Source organism: Hemitrygon akajei, chromosome 10, assembly GCF_048418815.1.
Source record: "Hemitrygon akajei chromosome 10, sHemAka1.3, whole genome shotgun sequence".
Lineage (NCBI taxonomy): Eukaryota > Metazoa > Chordata > Chondrichthyes > Myliobatiformes > Dasyatidae > Hemitrygon > Hemitrygon akajei.
The window spans coordinates 92,477,914-92,501,459 of NC_133133.1; the positions used below are offsets into that span (position 1 = coordinate 92,477,914).

The 23,546-nt window shown below is 39.7% G+C and overlaps 1 protein-coding gene across 2 annotated transcripts in view; it reads left to right on the forward strand.

Annotated features, from left to right (window-relative positions):
* wdr44 (WD repeat domain 44) overlaps window positions 1–23,546 on the forward strand; it is an 85,848-nt gene that overhangs the window by 51,816 nt on the left and 10,486 nt on the right. Inside the window, exons 7-18 of one of the 2 annotated variants that reach the window (XM_073058645.1) lie at window positions 76–212; window positions 648–731; window positions 3,252–3,352; window positions 4,091–4,242; window positions 5,320–5,458; window positions 9,156–9,217; window positions 10,883–10,999; window positions 12,646–12,768; window positions 20,429–20,620; window positions 22,304–22,405; window positions 22,495–22,610; window positions 22,768–22,895. In XM_073058645.1, the coding sequence (XP_072914746.1) occupies window positions 76–212; window positions 648–731; window positions 3,252–3,352; window positions 4,091–4,242; window positions 5,320–5,458; window positions 9,156–9,217; window positions 10,883–10,999; window positions 12,646–12,768; window positions 20,429–20,620; window positions 22,304–22,405; window positions 22,495–22,610; window positions 22,768–22,895 (1,453 nt within the window). Of the gene's footprint in view, window positions 1–75; window positions 213–647; window positions 732–3,251; window positions 3,359–4,090; window positions 4,243–5,319; window positions 5,459–9,155; window positions 9,218–10,882; window positions 11,000–12,645; window positions 12,769–20,428; window positions 20,621–22,303; window positions 22,406–22,494; window positions 22,611–22,767; window positions 22,896–23,546 lie in introns of both variants that reach the window. The other variant, XM_073058644.1, reaches the window with a different exon arrangement.

A 23,546-nucleotide genomic window follows, 5' to 3' on the forward strand; every position in this document is an offset into this window, starting at 1 on the left:
GATTTGGTTTTGTGCATGTAATCCTCCTTTGATTCTCTTGAAAAGCCACCAATAAAATTATTTCTTTTGCTAAAGGAAATTCTTGCTAGTGTGATGGTGAAAAATCTGGATACAGGGGAAGAGATCCCTCTTAACATGGCTGAGGAGAAACTTCCCAAAGGTCTTAATCCATTGACGTTACATATTATGCGTCGGACAAAGGAATATGTAAGGTATGCAAAGCATCATTCCCTTCACACCCTCACTCTCACAGAAATCTGTTCTTTGTTAATGATGATACCATTCACTTTGGAAAATTATGTTAAATCCTAGCTGAATTTATGAGCAATCTTCTTGGTAGTTTAGATTTCTGCTCACTATTGATCTATTCTGTTGTATTGAACTGTGTAGCTTTAACTGTAAAGATACAATTTTTCTTGAGTAAACTTATGTCTAAAATTTGTCAGAAATTGACAGAGCCAAGCATGTATGAAGGTGATTTGATTTTTAAGTGTGAATTTAGACCAACAGGCTGCCTGACCTACTGAGTTTCTGTAGTATTTTGTGTGTTGTTCTGGATTTTCATCATCTGCAGAATCTCTTGTGTTTATGATTATTATTTATCTGTTAACAAGTAGATTTTAATCAGAATGGTTTTGCAATTTTAGTAATGATGCCGCACAGTCAGATGATGAAGAGAAGATTCAACCCACTCAGACTGAGCAAGATGGCCATAAAATCAAACAGAAAACGTAAGAACTTATTCCCATACTGTTCAGTTTTCATTATAATAGAAATATTTGGCAGTACTTTTAAAATATGTGTTCTTATTTATATTTAAATTAGTATTATGATTTACAATTTAGAACATACTTTTATCTTCCCTATGTTTGCATTTTAGCATGTTTTGTCGTGATTTCTAATGTATATGATGTCCTGACGATTGATAACTGTTAGTGAGACATAATATAAGTATCTTGCATTCTCCAACCCCATGGTGCAAGACAAAACGTATATCATTCCTTGTCAAGTTATTTGGTACCGTGCATAAGAGCTTTTTCATTTGCCATTGTTCTTTGTTGCGGATATAATAAAGGCTGAAAATCCTTAAATTGCAATATTTTGAACTGATAATGACACGTGCAAATCAAAGTGTCTCTGTGAGACATGTATGCTTCATTCAAAATGCCTCATTGGTATAGGAGGAATCAAGCAGATGTGGGTCTTATTGGCAAAGGCAGCATTTACTGCCCATGCCTAATTGCCATTAGACTGAATGGCTTGATTGGCAATTTTACAAGACAGTTTTAAAAAGTCAGTTAAATCACTGTTTAGAGTTGCATCAAACCAGACTAGGTAAGGAAGGCAGATTATATTTTCTAAAAGATGTTACGGAAAGAGGAGAAATGTTACAGAATCTGGTAGTTGCATGGACGTCATTACTGTCCCTAACTTTTTTTTCCCCTGCATTATTTGATTTAAATTCCCTGACAGTCCTGGAGAGAATGAATATTAGGGGTAGTGAGCAGACTGCTTTGTCCTCAATTGGATTGAGTTTTGTGTAAGTGGAGCACATACACACTCATCCGTCGGAGTGACTTCAAACATTTTTGACTTGTGCCTTGTGGACAAGATGAGATTGAATGCTGCAAATCTGTTGAAGTATCCTTCTTCCAAACCTTTTGGATTTCTTTTGTTATCTTCTCCATTTATTTGCTCTCAGTTTTATCCAATTGTTCATTAAGGTCTCCTTGGGTTAGTGTCTGATGTTAAGTACATTAATTGTATTTTCCCATCTGTGGTGGGAAACAAAGGCACTCACTTCTTTCTTCAAAGCTGTACATCTGGATCTAGTGATCTTTGTGGATCTAGACATCCCGTTTACAAGTTGTAGTTTTATTTATGTGCCTATTTTAGAGAACATCTGGTACTATCATCAAGCAATCTGAGCAATTTTAACACACTTTAGTTGAAAATGTTTTTAAAAAATACATAGTTAAAATCCACTGAATTTGACAATATTTATAATAAAAAGATAATAGGTAGTTTTTAGTATATGAAGCTAGGAATGGACAATTTTAAGCTATTAAAAGCTCATTCCCAATTGATGCAAATGCACCATATCTTATTTTTTAGAGAATGTTGCCAGTCCATTGATTTTGGAAGGTTATGATAGAGAAAGTTGTAAGCCAGCAGTTCCTATGGAGGAGCAGGGATTTAGTTCCAGATTTCCTCGTCCTAGCTATACATCCAAACAGCTCCATAATGACAAGTTCTGATAGTTTTCCCAGCATTTAAACACAAAACTTGGATTATACTGTATGTTACAAAAATGATTGGGGTTTCAATATACTTAATGATAGTCTGCTTGCTTTATTGCAATGTAGCGGGCTATACAGGTAAGCATAATTTAAGGAGCTCCGTTTGAAGAAAATTACCCAAGTAGGTTGGATCAAATAACCTTTCTGTGTGGTACAATTGTCTTTAAAATGTGGAGAGCATGTTTTGGGCGGATTTGATTTACTCTGGCATTGAGCAATTGATTAATGTAACTGGGATATGCCTGAAAATCCAATCCCTTTAACCTCCCTGAGACCATTGTGTTACTACATCCTTAAAATTTAACACTGCATTATGGTTCTCTATTGTAATTATTATTCTGATTGTGTATTTTTTTCAATTGCCATTTGAGGGTGTGATGCTTACTACTGTTTGTAGGAGTTTTTACATTCTTCCTGATAACACATTTCACTGTGCTTCAATGTACATATAACAAATAAGACTATTCTTTAATTTGATGCTACCATTAATTACTTGGGATTCTGGAAGACTGTAAACAGCAGTGGGGGAGTAAATGATGAAATTATTGAAAGAGACAATGTAAGATGCACCCATCTGTTCCTCCTTTTGTCTTCACCCAATATTGCACCTACCTCACCACAAGAAGAAAGAATTTGGAGAGTTTATTTTATGACTGTGTTTACAAGATGAAAGCAGGAGAGGATGTGTGCATCTTATATTTTTTAGCAAATTAAGATCCCTTTCTGTTGTGTAATGCAATTTTACAAAACGGAATGTAAAGAATGTTAGTTTGTTGTTGATCCTTCTTTAAAATGTTGCTTCTGAAAACAGTTTTCATTTTTAATCATTCGTAGTTTGATATGAGTATTAAAACCAAGCTGCCTTAACATCAGCATTCTGGTCTAAAATCAGAGTATTTTAAGGAGATGTAAAATGTATATTTTTGTCTGATGAATTTAATGCTTTTTCAGTAATCAACTAAAGAAGTTTTTGGGAAAATCAGTGAAGAGAGCAAAGCATCTTGCTGAAGAATATGGTGAAAAAGCTGTAAATAAAGTTAAAAGTGTCCGAGGTGAAGGTACATTTAAAAATAAATGACTTTACTTTTTATTTTGTAAAATGATATCTGTTCAGAGTCATTTCTTGTGAATAATTAGTAGGCTAACTTTAACTTCTGTATATTTTCCTTTGCTACAAATACAGTACTATTGCTGCCGCCTTTGGCAGCCCTCTGGAACTGAGATGACTTGCTTCCTCTACGGTTGAATTCTGAATTGCAGTGAACGTTTGTGGGATCCACAGATGGAGCTTGATGGTTAAGAATAGTTTGTTCTGAATGTTTGATGCTGCTGGCCTCCACTGGCTACCATCAGAGATACACTATGTTTGCTGTTTCCTAGATGCTTTCTTGATAGTCCCATAAGTCAGTTGCACTTTTTCCAGGAATTGGAAAAATTCTTGGAACAGTTCTTTTGGCCTCCTTGTATTGCTTGATGTGCAGAGCTCAAAATAGACGGCATAAGTAAGTGGCTAAAGGCTGGGCTGGTACACAGTAGCTGTTGTACATTTGCCTTATTGAAAAGTGACTCCCAGGATGTGAGAAATGGTTCATGGTGACTAGCATCTTTTGGTTTGTAAGGGCATGTAGGAAGAACAAGGAAGTTTAAATGATGCATTTTATGCGTATTTAATACACACTTGGTTTCACAAATTCTAACTAGTTTTGTAACAACACTTTCTTAGAGCAATTTTTCATCATTTCATGACCTTGAATTATTACTTAATATTGTCAATTTCTGTTGTTTTCAAGTGTTCCATTTGGATCAAGATGATGCTTCTTCTAGTGATGATGAGGGTATGCCTTACACAAGGCCTGTCAAGTTTAAAGCAGCACACAGTTTCAAAGGGCCTTTTGACTTTGATCAGATTAAAATGGTCCAAGATCTAAGTGGAGAACACATGGTACGTTCTAATTTTAGTAGGCCATGTTATTTCCTGTCTCTATTTCTTAAATTCTTGGTTCTTGCTTTGTTGTTTTTGCCAAGTGTATTATTTTACAATCAAGTAGGTAGAAACTCTCAGGTTTATGATAATACTTCCTTCAATACGATGGCTAGGAATTTGCTGAATGCAGACAGATTTTGTTTATTTTTTTTTAATTAACTCTGGTAGCTGTTTAATCCAGATTAGGAATTTAGATACACAATTCCAGATCAGTGCTGAAAGCAAACTACCAGTGGATCTACAGTTTATACAAATGGGATAACTTCACTGAAACAAAGTGATTAGGGTTTTGCTAACTAGTTTAAGAATAGAATGGTTGAAGGGAAATAGCTCTTCTTGAACCTGGTGATATGAGTCTTCAGGCTTCTGTACTTCCTGCCTAATGGTAGCTATGGAAAGATGGCAGAGCCAAAATGATAGTGCAGAGAGGCCTTGAGGGTCCTGTCATTAAAAGTGGCAGGCATGTTGAGAAAGTGGGTAAGAAAGCAGATGTAATTCTGGGCCTTATCAATACAGGTAAAGTCCTGGTGAGCTTTTACAGTGATCCTGCTTTAACTGGATTTAGTTCTTGGAGGTTGTGATGTTTTCAGCAAAAGCACAGGTAGATGATAATGGTTCCAAGAATGAAGGATTAAGGATCAGTGGAGGGGCTGGAACATTCTTAACAAAGAGAAGAGTAAAGGAATATGTCATCGAAGTCTACAGAATAGTGAGGGTTTCGGAGAGAATGGATTGTGAATAGAATCCATTGTGGTTTTCAAGAGGAAATCGTATAAATATATAATGAAGAAAAAATTGTAAGGTTACGTCGGACAGTGTGAAGTCAACAACCTAGGGAGTTACTCTAGTTGAGAGCCTGAGGGACTGATTGGCCTCTGTCTGTACCTTAACCATTCCATGGATCTGTAATTATGCTGATAACATTATCTGATGTCTACCCTTAGAATCTAGGCTATTAATCAACTTGCCATACAAGAAAAGTGGTTTGATTATTGTACATATAACAGGAAATGAAAATTGAGATTTTGTTTCTAGGGAGCTGTGTGGACAATGAAGTTTTCACACTGTGGTCGATTACTTGCAACAGCCGGTCAAGACAAAGTTGTGAGGATCTGGGTTTTAAAGAATGCTTGGGACTACTTCAACAATATGAGAATAAAATACAACACTGAAGGTAATCAGTATCGCCAAATGGGGCTACTTTGACTCTTTGTATACATGAGTGGATCAGTTGTAGTATTAGCTGGTGAATGTGAAGTTGGAAGGTTGTAGAAGAACTATATTTATGACTGAAATATCCTATACAAACATTGGTTCAAGGAGACATAAATTGTTTGGGTTCTATAGTTGGTGGACCCCATTTATATGTGGCTTCCAAGAGCTTCAAATGCCTTCATATTGGAAATAATAAGTTAAGGTTTAGGAGTTGGAGACTGGATGGTGAAATCTGTCAGTCACATTGAATGTTAGGAAGAACAAAATGCATTTATGCCTTGGGTGGCCTTTTATTGACAGAGGGAGAGCTCTTCTGATTCTTAAAGCAATCCCATTTCTCCCAGCATGCAAAGCACTGGAGGAACTCAGTGGGTCAAGAGGCATCTTTAGAGGGAAATGGACAGTCAACATTTCAGATTGAGGCCCTTCGTCTGGCTTTCGGTAGTCTCAGAGTTGTTCTAGTGCTTTAGGTGTTGCTCCAGATTTCAGCATTTGCAGACTCTTGTCCCTATTTGTTCCACTTTGCTATAATTTAGTCTTGCGTATTCCCATGAACCCCATGTGATTCTTCAACCATTCACCTGTACTAAGGATACTTTTTAGTAACCAGTTAAAATGTCAGTGAACTCTTATTTGGGATGTGCGATAAAACTGCAGTGTCAAGGGGAAACCCTTGCAATGGCAGCAAAGATGTGCATGCTGCACACAGACAGCACTGGGATTAACTTTACATCTCTGAAGATGAGACGGCAGCAACTTTGTGTTTTTCCCAATCAACTGCCAATCTGGGTGTTGTCCCCACCCCCTCCCCATTGCAGGGTTCAGTAGAATGGTCCCTGGTATGGTGGATTTGTCATCTGAGGAGAAATTAAACTGACTAAATCTGTACTCTCAGGTTTCGAAGAATGAGAGCTACAGAGAAACAAATCTCATCGGGTTTTTGATCTCACTGATCATGTGTATAGTCAGAGGCTTTTTCCCGGGGCTGAAGTGGCTAACACGAGAGGGCATGGTTTTAAGGTGCTTGGAAGTAGATACAGAGGAGGTGTCAGGGGTAAGTTTTTTATGCAGAGGGTGGTGAGTGCGTGGAATGGGCTGCCAGCAACGGTGGTGGAGGCGGATACGATAGGGTATTTTAAGAGACTCCTGGATATGTACATGGAGCTTAGAAAAATAGAGGGCTATGGGTAAGCCTAGGTAATTTCTAAGGTAAGGACATGTCCGGCACAGCATTGTGGGCCAAAGGGTCTGTATTGTGCTGTAGGTTTTCTATGTTTCTATGCTTGTCAGAGTGGGTTCAGAATTGATTTCCTTTGACACTGATGTCAAAGATGCATGCTAAGGGTTCAAACATGCAAACCAGAATAAGAAGAAACTTATTCACCCAGAGAGCAGCAAATTTTTGGATTCTCAACCCAAGAGGTTCAATCACTTTGTATATTCAAGGCAGTCATCGATGTTGGAGTACTCGGGGGGTGGGGGGGGGGGTGGCAGAGCACAGAAAGGTGATGTTGAGGTAATAGATCATTGCAGAGTAGCCTATTTACATTCTTACATGATGTATCTGTTTAAGTGTAGATGTTGTAGGGGGAGAGACAATATCACGGGCACAGTGTGGTTCAGCAAATTAATCTTAAGTTTGTATTTGAGGAACGTCTGTTTTTTGATATTGTGAAAAGATTTGCTTAGAGATTTGGTTTATTACTGACTCTTTACAGTGAAATGGAAGTTGCTGTTAAATGAAATGGCTTTGTGCTTATTTTGAAGGGTGCTTTTTATATTGTAAACATTTAACTGAAATCAGCAGCTTAAGAACACCAAGTGTCTGCTTTCATTTCTAAGAAAATAAGAAAACAAAATAGTTCTTGATTTCAGTGCTTGCACGAACATTCCTTCCTCCTTGGATCCACCATCCCACCTGCTCCTGTTGGATTTGACTATTTCATTAGACTGTTTAATTATTATTTTCTTTGCAGTTTAACAATTAATATACATGCAGATAATTAAGTAGTTCTTGTATGCATATATCCTGTCATGGCTATACAAAGCATAATTCTGGAACACCCTGAAGCAACAAGCTCCTTTGTTCTGCATTAATTAAATACAGTGCTTTCTCATTAGTTAACTTGGTTCTGCAGTATTGAATAGTAGCTTTCTAATTGGTTAATTCTTGTCTATAATTTTGAATGGAATTTTCCTTATCTCTATGGGTATAAAATAGCTAAACACAAAGCAGTGCCATTTTGATCATCTTTAATCATGGCTTTCTCCACTAGTAGACCTCTATCACGTTTTGTTTCAATTTCTCTTTGTTCTATCAACTCTTATTAAAATGACAGTGAAGTAACAAGTTTTGTGCCTTTTGGCTGTCCTCTAAAAGAATCTTGGATTTAAAACATCAGAATCCAACTGTCCGATATCCCTTGTTTCTTTTAGTGTGCAAAAATCCATCAGTCATACCTTCAACAATTAAATATCCTTAGCTTAATAGGGAAATCCAAAGAATCAAACTGCTCAAGATATCTTTTGATTCCAGAAGCCCTATATGTCTGAGTCCTGCCTGCCAGCCAGAGCAAATAGTCTCTCAGTATCAGTTGTCAATACCTCTCAGAATGGTGCATTCCCGATCTAGCTCCATGTGGATACGACCCATTGTACTCTCTCTTCTTGTTGGACAATCATTTTACCTGGCAACTGAGCCAGGGAAGCAACACTGTACCGCCTGTAAGCAAAATACATCCCCCCAAGTACAAGGTCAAAACTGCGCATGATACTCCTGGTGTGTGTTTTACTGAAGCTTGCACAACTGGGACACCACTGAGTTATTTTTATACCCAATCCTATCCTGTTACCCCGGATGCCTACTACCTCATCGAATGAAACAAAAGTAAATACTGTAGGTACTGCAAGTATCATTAGAAACAAAATCAACAGATTAGTCAGAGAGAAAAAGTTAATGTTCCTGGTCAACGACCTTTTATCTTTTTTCATGTCACTTTAATAAAAGCTTCTGGGAGCTTTTATAACCTATTTCACTGGTTATACTTTCCAAGAAAGTAAACTTAATGTAAAGTAAAATAAGATAACTATTTCCTTTCTATAAAGCATTTTTAAAGAAGTATTTTCCTTTTCTAAGTAGGTTGTTAATTAATATAGTTTATGGGTTCTAGTATTTTTCTGGCAGTTGGTGTCCAGCTAACTGGTTTGTCTACTTATTTATTGCTACTTTTCTTAAAAGATGTTAGTCATTTCAGTGACTAAAATCCCATGCACCAGGAAAGGAAAGTCTTTGGAATGGAGGTCAGGTTGCCTAGGAGAGTAGGTAAAACTGGATCAAATATTTTCCTGTGGCTTTTGGATAACTGGCATTTTCATTTCTTTTGGTGATCACTTGGCAAGTAGTTGTCATTTTGATTTAACTGGATCTTGGTAGTTTTGGAAAAGATATGGATTCATTGAGGTTTAGCTGGTTGTACCAAAATAATTATGGATTTATGATCTCTGCTTTGAATATGTAATACAATTGACCAACTTGGGTAGAGAAACACAAAAACAATGTTGTTGATTTATTGACCTTTTCTAAAGCTCTTAAGTCATAAACCAATATTTTGCGCTCTAGCTTAGTGCGTGGTAACAATATTTTAAACTTCATTCAGGTCGTGTGTCACCATCACCTTCACAAGAAAGCTTGAGTTCTTCGAAATCTGATACTGACACGGTATGTAACAAAAATATGATTCATGTTGCAGGCAAAGCAAAGATAGGGTTAAAATTTAGTTTTTCGGCAATAGCACGATACAATTAATAATGGATTTCTGTGCTCTGAGTAATTTTCTTTTCCACTTTGTTGCTGATTTGCTCTGTTGTGTTCAATTACAGAAGAGCTATTGTGTTGAAGCAAGGAGCATGTACAAGTAGCAGTAATGACATTTCTAAAATGGCAGCTCCCATCATACAAATAATCTAATTTAAAATTACATATTTTTGCATATTCCATTACCATGATGCTGATTTAAAGGAAAACAATACAGTAATGTTCCTAGGTAATTCACCAGGGCTGCTTTAAAGTGTAGTCTAGTTTTAGCTGTATGATTCCGTTAAGTTGCAGGCTTAATATCCAAGCAACGCACACAAAATGCTGGTGGAACGCAGCAGGCCAGGCAGCATCTATAGAAAGAAGTACAGTCGACGTTTCGAGCCGATACCCTTCGTCAGGACTAACTGAAAGAAGAGATAGTAAGAGATTTGAAAGTGGGAGGGGGAGATCTGAAATGATAGAAGACAGGAGGGGGTGGGATGAAGCCAAGAGCTGGAAAGTTGATTGGCAAAAGGGATACAGAGCTGGAGAAGGGAGAGGATCATGGGATGGGAGGCCTAGGGAGCCAGAAAGGGGGAGGGGAGCACCAGAGGGTGATGGAGAACAGGCAAAGAGTGATTGTGAGATGGACAGAGAGAGCAGAGAGAGAGAGGTAAAAAGGGGGGAATAATAAATAAGGGATGGGGTAAGAAGGGGAGGAGGGGCATTAACGGAAGTTACAGGTCAATCTTCATGCCATCAGGTTGGAGGCTTCCCAGACAGAATATAAGGTGTTGTTCCTCCAACCTGAGTGTGGCTTCATCTTGACAGTAGAGGAGGCCATGGATAGACCTATCAGAATGGGAATGGGATGTGGAATTAAAACGGGTGGCCACTGGGAGATCCTGCTTTTTCTGGTGGACAGAGCGTAGGTGTTCAGCAAAACGGTCTCCCAGTCTGCGTTGAGTCTCGGCAATATATACTTTTTCTCTCACAATCACTCCTTGCCTGCTCTCCATCTTCCTCTGGTGCTCCCCTCTCCCTTTCTGGCTCCCCAGGCCTCCTGTCCCATGATTCTCCCCCTTCTCCAGCTCTGTACCCCTTTTGCAAATCAACTTTCCAGCTCTTAACTTCATCCCTCCCCCTCCTGTCTTCTATCATTTCAGATCTCCCCCTCCCACTTTCAGATCTCTTACTATCTCTTCTTTCAGTTAATCCTGACGAAGAGTCTCGGCTCGGAACGTCGAGTGTACTTCTTCCTATAGATGCTGCGTGGCCTGCTGTGTTCCACCAGCATTTTGTGTGTGTTGCTTGAATTTCCAGCACCTGCAGATTTTCACGTGTTTGCGGCTTAATATCTATCTATTACAGTTTGGTATTCAAGCATATATTTTGTTAACTCTAAGAATTTTTTCCAGATTTTATTGAACTATCTTGGTGAACATATAGGTATGAATGTAAAAGCAATGTCAAGTGAAATTACTATTTTAATATCAATATCCTTTGAAAATATTGTCAATGCAATCTGAATGTGTGAAATTTTGATGGTTGACTTGTAGAATCTAAATTTATCTTTTTCTTTCTTAGGCATATAGCGGAACTGAGGATTCCGATCCTGAAGACAAAACTACACCTTTTAGGCAGCACCCATTTTGTAAATACAAGGGACATACTGCTGATCTTCTGGATCTCTCTTGGTCAAAGGTATAAGAATAGTGCAGACCCTAAACTATTCACATATACTGTGCCTATGTGATGTTGTGTTTTGTGCTTAAAATTATCCATGGCACCATTTAATAACCTTGTATGACCTTTAACAGCATGTTGGCCTTCTGTGTGCTCTGAATAACAGGGAGGTTTTATTGCAGTTGTACAGCTGAAATACTGTGCACAGTTTTGGAGGCACTTTTGTTGAAGGGCAGAGATGAGAAAGGTTGGATTAAACTTGTCAAACTGTTGCCAGTATGAAAGCATAGAGGGATGGTTTAATTATTTCTTACTACTTCATATTATTTCATTACTTTGTTAACTTTGACTATCTAGATTGGTGAGGTGGATAGGTATAGAGCTTAGAAGTGATAACGCATTCAAGTTCAAGACAAAGTAAGATTTTTAAGCAGATGACCCTTTCATTTTATAATGTGATCTTGGCTGGCTTGAGGACTGGAAGGAATGCTTGATCAGTACAATATGGTTTAGGTCAAAGGAATACGAATGAGCTTTTAGGAATTCCACATGTGATGAGGAGAGCTCCTGAGCAGCTGTAGGTGGATTTGGAGCTTTGTGGTAGTGGGAATGGGAAGCTGAATACATTATCTCAATTTCATTGTGAGCATCTCCCACTTTGTTGTACAGGAGGCATAAGGAGTTTAACAATAGGTTTTCTGATTGACAAAAAAAAGTTTGAAATAAAGTTATTATCAAAATACATCTGTCACCATATACAGCCATGAGATTCATTTTCTTATGGGCTACTCAATAAATCCATAATACAATAATAACAATAATAGAGTCAATTAAGACTGTACCCACTTAGGCTTTAAACCAGAGTGCAGAAGACAACAAGTCGTCCAAATACAAAAAATAAATAAATAATAATAAGCAATAAATATCAAGGGCATGACAAGAAGTCCTTGAAAGTGAGTCCATTGGTTGTGGAAATATTCCAATAATAGGACAAGTGAAGTTGAGTGAAGTTATCCCCTTTGGTTCAAGAACCTTAAGTTTGAGGGGTAATAACTGTTCCTGAACCTGGTGGTGAGAGTCCTGAGGCTCCTGTACCACCTTGATGGCAGCAGCAAGAGGGGAGCATGTCCTAGATGGTGTGAGTTGCTGATGATGGATGCTGCTTTCCTGCAATATCATTTCATGTGGATGTGCTCAGTGGTGGGGTAGCTTTACACATGATGGACTGCACTATAGACACTACTTTTTGTAGGATTTTCTGTTCGGGGCATTGGTATTTCCATACCAGGCTGTAATGCAGCCTTAAATTAGCCATGTTCATTTGTTAAATGTAGAAAGTTGCAACTAACATTATACATCAACTAACATCAATTTTAAAGAGATTTTCTTCAACCCTTGAAATTCTATTAATTGGATGATCTGAGGAAGACTAATAAAACAAGAAATTTAATTTGGCAAAGTAATTGTTATTTGGTTAAGTGTAAGCATTGGCTCTAATTAAGCACTTCAGTCACTATTTTTCTCCTGCTGTAGTATCAATCTTTTTATTGCTTTTTGCAAAAGAAATGTAGCTGATTATTTTCCAGAATATCTAACCTTTATTGTAAAATCTGCTATTCACACTGGAGGAATAACACTGACATTTTTTTCTTAAATCCTCATAGAACTACTTTCTGCTGTCATCTTCCATGGACAAGACAGTTCGTTTGTGGCATATATCACGGAGGGAATGCTTGTGTTGCTTTCAACATATAGATTTTGTCACTGCTATAGCTTTTCACCCAAGGGTAAGTAGCATGCAAAATGTTTGCTCTTATTGTTAAAGAATAGTTGAAAATACTGGTAATTCAGTTTGGTGTAGTTGTTATAGAGTCATTGTGGGTAAAGGCCCATCAGACCAATGTGTCCGTGCCAACCTCAGTGCTCACAAGTCTAGTCCCAATTTCCTGTATTCAGCCCATATTCCTCTAAGTCCTGCCCTTGTGTGTACCCATCCAAGTTCTTCAGAAGAGCAGCAATCTTTCTGGTGCCCAAGAAGACCAGTTGAGTTGTCTAAATTACTATCAGCTGGTAGAATCACATCCACAACCATGACATACTTCAAGAGGTTAATTTAACTCTTGACTGAGCAAGAACCTGGATCCATTGTAATTTGACCACCACTACAACACATCGGTAGCAGATGCAATCACACAGGCTCTCCAGAAGACAACAGCAAAGAGTATGTCTAGTTGCTGTTTATCAATTACAGTTCAGCATTCAATACCACTATCCCCTCAGTATTAATTACCAAGCTTGTCCACTTGAACCTCTGTAATTGGATCCTTAACTTTCTCATTGAGACCACAAACAGCACAAATAAGTGATAACATCTCCTTACTGACTATAACACAGGCTCACTTCAAGGATCTGTGCTCGGTCCCACTGCTCTGCTGTCACTACCCCCATAACTCTTTGGCTAACCACAGCTCAAACTCAATCCTGAAATTTTCAGATAACATCAATGTTGTTGGTAAAATCTAACATGATGAAGAGTTTTATAAGGGTAAGGTAGGTCAGCTGATTGAGTGGTGTTGCAACAAAAACCTCACACTCAATGCTGGCAAGACAAAGGAACTAGCTGTGGACTTTGAGAAGTGGAAGATGGGAAAACACACGCCAGTTCTCCTTGAGGGGTTAGCAGGAGAATGGATAATTAATTTCAAGTTGCTGGGTATAAACAATATCAAAGGATCAATCCTGGGCACAACAATTTGATTCAGTCACGAAGAATGTACACCAGTGTCTCTACTTCACTATAAGTTTGAGATATGGTACTTTGCTAAAGACTTACAAATTTCCATAGATGAATGGTGGAGAGCATTTTAACTGGTTGCATCACTGGTGTGGAGGTTCCAGTGCACAGGATTGAAAGAGGTTGCAGAGGGTTGTAGACTCGGCCAGCTTCATGGCACAACCCTCACCACCATCACTGATATCTTCATGAGGCAGTGCCACAAGAAGGTGGCATCCATCAAGCATACCTTCCAATCATTACTACCGTCAGGAGCCTGAAGACACACAATGATTTAGGAACAGAATATTCCTCTCTGCCATCAGATTTCTGAATGGTCTACGAACACTACCTCTTTATTCATACCTTTTTGCACTATTTATTTTTGTAATGTACCATATATTCCGGAATATAAGCCGACCATTTTCAAGGTTAAAAAAGTGACTTTTTCATGTTACCTTTTGTGTAAGTCGACCCCTTTTGTAGAGGATTTTGATTTAACCAGAAAAGATCACAAGATCTCACATGCCGGTACTCAGCTTTGCTGGATCCGGACCCTGGAAATTTTGTGAACCAGTACCTGCTAAGAAAACAAGCCTACACGTTGTAGAGCGTTATAGGTGAATTCTTAATAAATAAATCAGGGAGAGAAATTTTGGATTAGGTTTCCAATGGAAAAGAATCCTCTGAAATGTAACCCCCGTGAAACCATTTAGCACCCATCACAATCTCATTAAAACATAACACAGGGTGGCGGGATCAGTACATGTACTCAGTATTGAGTTTGCGACCACCATATACAAAAGATTAAAACAAATGCGATATGATGCTGGCTTCAAGCTGAAGGTTGTTGATTTTGCTAAAGGAGCGAATAATTCTGCAGCTGCTAATAAGTTTAGTGTAAACAAGAGATAGTGAGAGAGTGGAGAAAGGCAGAGGGCACGCTGAGGGAAATGCCAAAGACGAAATGTGCAAACCGTGGGAAAACATGCCAGTGGCCAGAACTGGAAGAAAAAGTTTTAGAGTGAGTGAATCACCAACGATCATCCGGATACATTGTAACCAGAGAAATAATTCGAATTCAAGTGTTGAAATGGGACGAAAAACACTATGAGATCAGCGAAAATTTCAAAGCTACACGAAGTTGGTACACCCTATTTATGAATAGATGTGATCTTTTGTTGAGACAAAAAACAAAGATTGCTCAGAAAATTCCCGCAGTGTGTTGTTTACGTTCAAGAACGCTGCTGGATGGACGAAGCAGCATGCTTGAAGTGGGTTAAAGAGGTGTGGCGTCGATGTCCTGAAGGTGTCAGGAAGGAAAAGTCGCTACTTGTCTGGGACATGTTCAAAGCGCACTTGTCAGGTGAGACAAAAGCAGCACTGAAAGCTGAAAATACGGACATTGCAGTCATCCCCGGAGGTTTGACGTCCGTGCTCCAGCCATGAGATGTGAGTTTAAACAAACCAAAGAATTCATGCATCAACAGTGGAACCAATTTGACTCAAAAACGGCCAGTAAATATGACCTATCTTCTGTGTATTCGTTTTTCCAAAGTTGGCACCCTCTGTATAAGCCGACACCCTAATTTTAGGGCCAAATTCTTGGCTTATACACCGGAATTTACGGTATAGATTTTTTATAGTTACACTGTACTACTGTAGCAAAGCAACAAATTTCACACCATGTAAGTGATAATAAATCTGCTTGAATTGTACTATTACACCTGTCTCAACCACGTCATTTGGTAGCTCATTTTGATATATTCCCATTTAGTACTACTATAGTTGAAATCCACAGTTACAGACATGGGTACTTCAGAAAGCAACATCATTTTATGATGTTTTAAAAATCTATCGATCCTCAAGATTGGCAGACCCTGGACTGCAGACTCGAGTTGTGAGTGCAGATTCTATTTAAGAGAAAGGGAAAGTGTTCTGAGCTGCAAGTAAGATTGAAATGCAGGGCCCTTAGACACCCTCCCCCAACTCCCTGCTATCCTGCTGCCAAATATACAGTCTCTGGAAAATAAAATTGAAGACCTCAGAGCAAGATTGCAGTACCGGAGGGACACCAGGAGCTACTGTGTACTTCATGGAAACGTGGCTCAACCCTACCATTTTGGATGCAGTGCTGCAGTCCGAGGGTTCATGATCGATGCATGGATAGGACAGCAGAGTTTCTTAATGGTAGAGAGGTTGGAATATGCTTCATGATTAACTCATCATGGTGCATAGACTTGGTGGCCTTGTCTCAGTCCTGCTCACCCATCTGGACCATCTAGCAGTTAAGTGTCATCTGCCGAGGGAGTTTCCCGCCATCGTCCTGGTAGCAGTGTACATTCAACCCCTAACCAACTTTGGGCAGGCACTGGAGGAGCTGAGCATTGTGATCAGCAGTTACGAAACAGTGGACCCTGATGCCTTGAAATCACGTGGGGATTTCAACTTGAAGAAGTCTGACTAGCTAACACCAACATATCACATGTGGAACGAGAGGGGCTAGCACACTTGTCCATTGTTATGCCACCATCAAGAATGTTTAACATGCCATCCCACACCCCGCACTTTGAGTCCAATCACCTGTCTGTATTTCTACTCCCTATTTACAGGCAGAGACTGAGGAGTACGGGACCAGAGGTGAAGACAACGGAGGAATGATCAAGGGAAGGGGAGGGTGGTTTACAGGACTGCTTTGAATCGGGGACTGGATAATATTCAGGGAACCATCTTCAAATCTCAATGAATATGTCACAGTTGTCACCAACTTTGTTATGATCTTTGTGGATGAATATGTGCCTTTGAGAAGATACTGGAAGTGTCCAAACCTAAAATTGTGGATGATCTAGAAGATTTGCAGTCTGCTAAGGGCTAGATCTGTAGCATTCAAGACCAGTTACCCAGAACTATACAAGAAATCCAGGTGTGACCTATGGAAGGTAATTTTAAGAGTGAGAACAATTCTGAATGAAGTCAGAGACTGAATCAGATGCTAGTCAGCTCTGGCATGGCTTGCAGGTCATTACTTCTTACAAGGTGAAATCTGATATTAATGGCTGTGTTGTTTCACTCCCAGATGATCTTAAACACCTTTTATACACGACTTAAAAGGGAGAACAAAACTTCACCTGTGTGAACACTTGCAGCATCTGGCGAGCCTGCGATCTCTGCCTTGGAGACTGATGTCAGAACATCTTTCAAGAACTCTTACAAGATATTAGGCTCTGATGGTGTACTTGCTAGGGCTCTGAAGACCTGTTCCAACCAACTGGCAGGATTGTTCAAGGACACCTTCAGAGTCAGAGGTTCCTACCTGCTTTGAAAGGGCAACAGTCCAGGATGAGCTTCCTCAATGACTATCACCCAGTTGCACTGTCATCTACTGTACTTTGAGAGGTTGGTCGTGGCCAGAATCAACTCCTGCCTCAGCAAAGGCCTGGACCTGCTGCGCTTTGCCTACCATCACAATAGGTCTACAGCGGATGCAATCTCCCTGGCTCTCCACCATGCCTTAGGCATAGCTGTTGTCTACGTCAGGCTGCTGTTTATTGATTACAGCTCAGGGTTCAACACCATCTTCACCCCCCTCAGTAATAATCAAAAAGCTGTAAAAACCTCTGAACTTCCTACTGCAACTGACTTCCTTATCAGGAGAACACAGTGCGGATTGAAAATAACATCTCATCACCGACGTTTAGCTCTGGCACACCTCAAAGATGTGTGCGTAACCTACTGTTCTACTTGCTCTACAAAATCGCATCTGTACTGAGTATCTTTGCCTTCAAAATGTAAGACCATCCTCGTATTTAACAAAATGTACCGCAATTATTCATATTATTCTGACAGGACCTTCCTAACTAGCAAGTACTACCACCAGAGAGACCAAAAACAGCAAGCTTTTGGGAACACAGCAACCAGAGGGCCACACACCATTCTGACTTTGAAATGTAACTGAATCTTAGTTTTTAATCCATTTCCATCAACTTTTTAGGAGCAAGATCACCAGAAGGACTAGAATTACAAGAACGTGACTCCACCACCACCATCTTTTGGTTAATTAGACATTAGCATGATTAACTAATGCTCATTCTTAATCAGCATTTTAAAAGCTGCTCTTTAGTCCACTACCTAATTTTAATTTTTTTTAAAAACCCTCAAGTTCAAAGCAGGGATCAGGCATTGAACCTTTCCATTAAGTATTCATCACTAGCAGATGTTGCAGTGATTGCTGAGGGTGTCTGCAAATTTAAAAAAACTTAAGAACTTGGCATCTGGGTAGAAAGTTCAGATAGGTATCAGTTGTCCCTACAGACCAATTTTACAACAGTTATGCATACAGCAAGATGCCACAAATGGCAGATAAGATGGTGCAAGATTAAGTTTAATTTTCAGTTTTTTTTGAGACAGGATGTTGAAAGAGCAAGAAAAATCTTCTATTGCTAGCACCATAAAAATGAAATGGAGCTGTTCTTACACTATTTCTATTTAAAGGTCAACACTTTACTAGGGATGTAGTCCAGGTTATAAACTTTGATCCTAAGTGCAGCTTGATAGGACAAAATGCTATCAGGCACAATATGCTTAATGCAGGCCATGACTTTGTGTCAAGGCATTCCTTACAAGTTCAGATAGTTAAGCAAACCAGAAGCAAAATAAACTGCTGGAGGAAACTAACAGGTTAGGTAGCATCTAAAGAGGGAAATGGACAGTTGATGTTTCAGGTTGAAATCCTTCATTTGGACTGAAAAAAGAGAAGATAGCCAGAGTAAAAAGATGGAGGGAACGATGGTTGAGGTAGATGAGGTTGGGAATGATGTCAGAAGCTGGGAGATGAAGGGTTCAAGTGACAGAGCTGAAGATGAATATGATGGGGGAGGATGGTGGAGCATGGAATTAATGGAGGGAGGTGGGAAGAGCAGCTGGTGGGTGGTGTGTGTGGATGATAGGCAGGTGGGGTAGGTGGAGGAGGGCTAAGGTATAAGATGTTTGGGAGGGGCTGCTGAATCAGGTAGAGAGAAAAAAAGAAAACAGAAAAATATGGAAAAGTGACAGGGAGCAACTAAATACCAGATGTTTGAGAGTTTAGAGTCCATGCTATCAGGTTGGAGGCTACCCAGGCAGAATATGAGGTGGTGTTCCTTTCATTTTTATTTGCCCATGACCTGGCAGTTGCAACTTTTGGTAACTACTCCCCCTTTGTTCCTTTTCACCTATTTCTCCATTTTTTTTTATCACTTCATGATCCAACTAAATCCTTTCACCTTATTTCTCTCCCCTCCTGCACCCTCTTCACTTGCTTATCGCCCACACACTCCTTCCAGCAGTTTACCTCCCCTCTCCACCCCTTATTCCATGCTCTGCCATCCTCTCCTATGATATTCCATCATTTTCAGACATTTGTCACTTCCACTTGCCACGTTCCAGCTTCTGACGTCATTCCCTCCTCATCTGCCTATCATTTCCCTTGCCTGGATCCATTTATTACTTGCCAGCTTTTGCTCTACCCCTTAATGACTTGGATGAGGAATTGAAAGGATGAGTTAGCAAGTTTGCAAATGACATGAAGTTTGGTGCTATTGTAGACAGTGTAGTAGGTTGTTCTAGGTTACAAAGTGACTTAGGATGCAGAACTGGAGAAGTGGCAGGTGGTGTTCCATCTGGAAAAGAATGAAGTGATACATTTTGTAAGGTAGAGCTTGAAGGTTGAGTATAAGATTAATGGCAATGCAGAGGAACAGAAGGACCTTCTGCTGCAAGTCCATAAATCCCTGAAAATTTGGCACGCAAGTTGCAAGAGTGGTTAAGAACGTGTGTGGCTGTCGACCTTCCGTTAGTCAGGGGATAGAGTTCAAGAATCACAAAATAATGTTGTACCTCTATAAGACTGGTGAGACCACATTTGGACCATTGTGTTTACTCCTGGTCACTTCATTATAGGAAGGATGTGGAAATTTGAGAGAAGATACAGAGGAGGTTTATCAGCATAGAACCTAGTTTCGAGAATGTGTGTTATGAAGCTAGGTTGAGCAAGTGATAGCTTTTCTCTTTGGAGCGATGGAGGATGAGTTGGTAGAGGTATATACGATTATAAGAAGCATGGTGTGGATTTATTATGCCTTTTTTCCAGGGTGTTAATGACTTAATAAAGAGGACATTAAGGTAATCGGAGGAAAGCACGGCAAAGACATCAGAGGTAGTTTATTTTACATGGACAGTGGTCAGTGCTTTGCATGCACTGCTGGCAATGCTGGTAGAGGCTACTACATTAAGGACATTTGAGAGACTGCTAGGTAGTCCTCCATTTTGTATCCTTTGATGTGCCTATGTGGGAGGAAAGGGTTAGATTAATCTTGGAGTAGGTTAAAAGGTCGGCACCACATTGTGGACCAAAGGATCTGTACTATGCTGCTCTAGTACTATGTTGTACGACCCTTCCATCTTATAACACTGACCATCTTCTCTTTCTAGTCCAGAAGAAGGGTTTTGATGCAAAACATCAACTGTCCATCTCTTTCCATAGATGTTGTCTAACCCGCAAGCCCCTGTTATTCCTCCAGTGTGTTGCTCCATGGCTCAGTTGGTGTATGTCACTTTCTCTTGTCAAACCAAGATGAGCCTTACAGGTTCAGATGAGGTTGTTCCATCCCACCCTTGATGAAATTTATTTTTTTCAGGATGACAGGTACTTCTTAAGTGGATCACTTGATGGGAAGCTTCGTCTGTGGAATATTCCTGATAAGAAGGTAGCACTTTGGAATGAAATTGATGGCCAGACAAAATTAATAACGGCAGCAAACTTCTGCCAGAATGGTAAATATGCTGTGATTGGCACTTATGATGGCAGATGCATCTTCTATGACACAGAGGTAATTTTTCTTTTATTCTCAATGTTGTTTCAGTGCCTTTTTCTCATTATATTTTGCAATTTGCTGGTACCCCACTTGGCTATCCAGCAGAGTGCTAATTGTTTTTAGTAAGGGCTGCAGGTATTCAGATATTTATTTCTTGATAATTCAAACGTCATCACTTTTAAGTTCAAGTTTATTATCATCTAACTGTACATATTTACAACCAAACGAAACAATGTTCCTCCAGACTACAGTGCACCCACAAAGCATATATCACACACAACATATAAAACAAAATATTACCATAAATAAGTTAATAAAATATAATTCAAAAGGTGTGTAGTGTCAATGCATTGAGAAGCTGCTGTTCATCCTTACTATGTCACCTAATGTGCAGTCCTGAGCCTCACATCTCAGAGTAGCTGTACCATTCTCTTCAGCTCTTATAGGCAGAAGTTGCATGTTATGTCACTCCACATTAAGTCTAGCACAGAAAGATTACTTCAATTTCATTTCAAGCTTCTCCGTAAATTCTGTCATCTCCAACGGGATCCCGCCACCAATGACATTGTTTCTTCCCTCCCCCCCTCATTTTCTGCTTTCTGCAAGAATCACACCCTACTCAACTCCCTTGTCCATTCATCCCTCCCCACTGTTATCCTTCCTGGTGCTACAAGTGCTGCACCTCCTCCCTTACCACCATTCAGGGCCCCAAACAGTCCTTCCAGATGAGGCAGCACTTCACCTGTGAGTCTTTTGAGGTCATCTATTGTATTCAGTGCTCCCAGTGTGGCCTCCTGTATATCAGTGAGACCCGACTTAGATTGGGAGACCACCAGTGGCCACTCATTTGAATTCTACCCCCCATTCCGACATATCGGTCCATGGCCTCCTTCATTGTCGTGATGAGGCCACACTCAGGCTGGAGGAGCAACACCTTCGTATTGTGTCTGGGTAACCTGATCGCATGAACATCGATTCTCTACTGGTAATTCTTCCTCCCCCCGACTTGCCATTCTTCCCCTTACTATTCCCCATTTCCTTCTCTCTCAATAATCTCTTTACCTGCCCATCACCTCCCTCTGGTGCTCCTCCCTCTTTCTTTCATCCATGGCCTTCTGTCCTCCCCCTTCTACAGCCCTCTAACTCTTTTACCAATCAGCTTCCCAGCTCTTTACTTCACCCCTTCCAGTTTCACCAATGACCTTGTGTTTCTTCCTCCCCCATCCCCTCCACTTTCTTACTCTGACTCCTCATCTTTTCTCCAGTCCTGCTGAAGGGTCTTGGCCCGAAACGTCGACTGTACTCTTTTCCATAGATGCTGTCTGACCTGCTGAGTTCCTCCAACATTTTGTGTGTTGCTTGGATTTCCAGCATCTGCAGAATTTCTCGTTTGTTTTTCAATTTCATCGCTGTGGGAGCCCCAGGTGAGGGCTTAGCCCTCCAGTCATTTCCAATATGGTAGCATCAGCAATTCAAATCTCTACAATGACATAATGCCTCTTAGTGTTGATTCCATTAGCACTCTAGTTTTGAGGAATGCATCCTGAGAACAAAGCGAGTACGTAGTTCTTGAGGGATTGTGTTATATTTAGTAAGCATTGCAGGTTTGAGAAAGCAGTTCATGTCATTTACAGTTTGTCTCAATTATTTAAATGAAACAGGCAATGGATTTTTTTATTTTTGAATTATTCTCTCCAGCATTTGAAGTACCATACACAGATACACGTCCGCTCCACAAGAGGGAGAAACAGAGTTGGGAGAAAAATTACAGGCATTGAGCCATTGCCTGGTGAAAATAAGGTCTGTAATCAATTGTTAGGAAGCAGAACCTAATGTTTCCTTTTGTCTCATTAAAAGTGTAGATTAATATTTTGAATTCTTGAATTTAGATCCTTGTGACCTCCAATGATTCAAGAATTCGCCTGTATGATCTTAGAGATTTGTCCATTTCTATGAAATACAAGGGTTATATGAATAGTAGTAGCCAAATCAAAGCAAGCTTCAGGTAAGGAAATGATTTTATTTGTCATGGCTTCGTCTCTCAGTACACATTGCTATTTTGTAGACATATTCTTAAGGCATATTTTAAAATTTAAATATACTTTTGCAAGTGTTCCTCTGAAATTATGCATTTTCACATGCTTTGTAAATTTTATTTTCAGTCATGATTATACATATATCATAAGTGGATCTGAAGACAAATACATTTATATTTGGTGTACTTACCATGATGTCAGTAAGTTTGCTTCAGTAAGAAGAGATCGCAATGACTTCTGGGAAGGAATTAAAGGTAAATTGAAATTACTTAATCATAATCTGTTAAGGATACCTAACACCAAACTGGTTTGTCTCCAAACATTTTGAAGTTCTTGTTTTTCTGAAAAAGGTTTAAAAGTATTTAAACACAAGAGATTCTGTAGATGCTGGAAAACTGGAGCAGCATACACGAAACACTGCGGGAACTCAGCAGGTCAGGCAGCATCTATGAAAATAAATAAGCAGCCACCATTTCAGGTTGAGACCCTTCAAAAAGACTGGAAAAGAATGGGGAAGACACCAGAGTAAAAAAAAAAGGTGGGAGAAGGTAAGGAGGACAAACTAAGAGGTGAAGCCAGGTGGGTGGGAGAGGTAAAGGGCCAGGTAAGTAGAAGGAGAGGCACCAGAAGAAGGTGATAGGCAGGTTAGAAGAGGTAAGAGGCTGTGGAGAATGAAAAAGGAGGAAATTGAAGGGAAAATGTTTTAAAAAGAAGGAAAAAATTACTGGAATGAGAAATTGATGTTCATGCCATCAAGTTGGAGGCTACCCAAGGTGTTGATCCTCCATACTGACAGTCGCCTCATAATGGCAGAAGAGGTGGTCATGGACCAAAGTGTCAGAACTGGAATGGGGATAGGAATTAAAATGGTTGGCCACCAGGAAGTTCTGCGTTTGTCGGGTGGA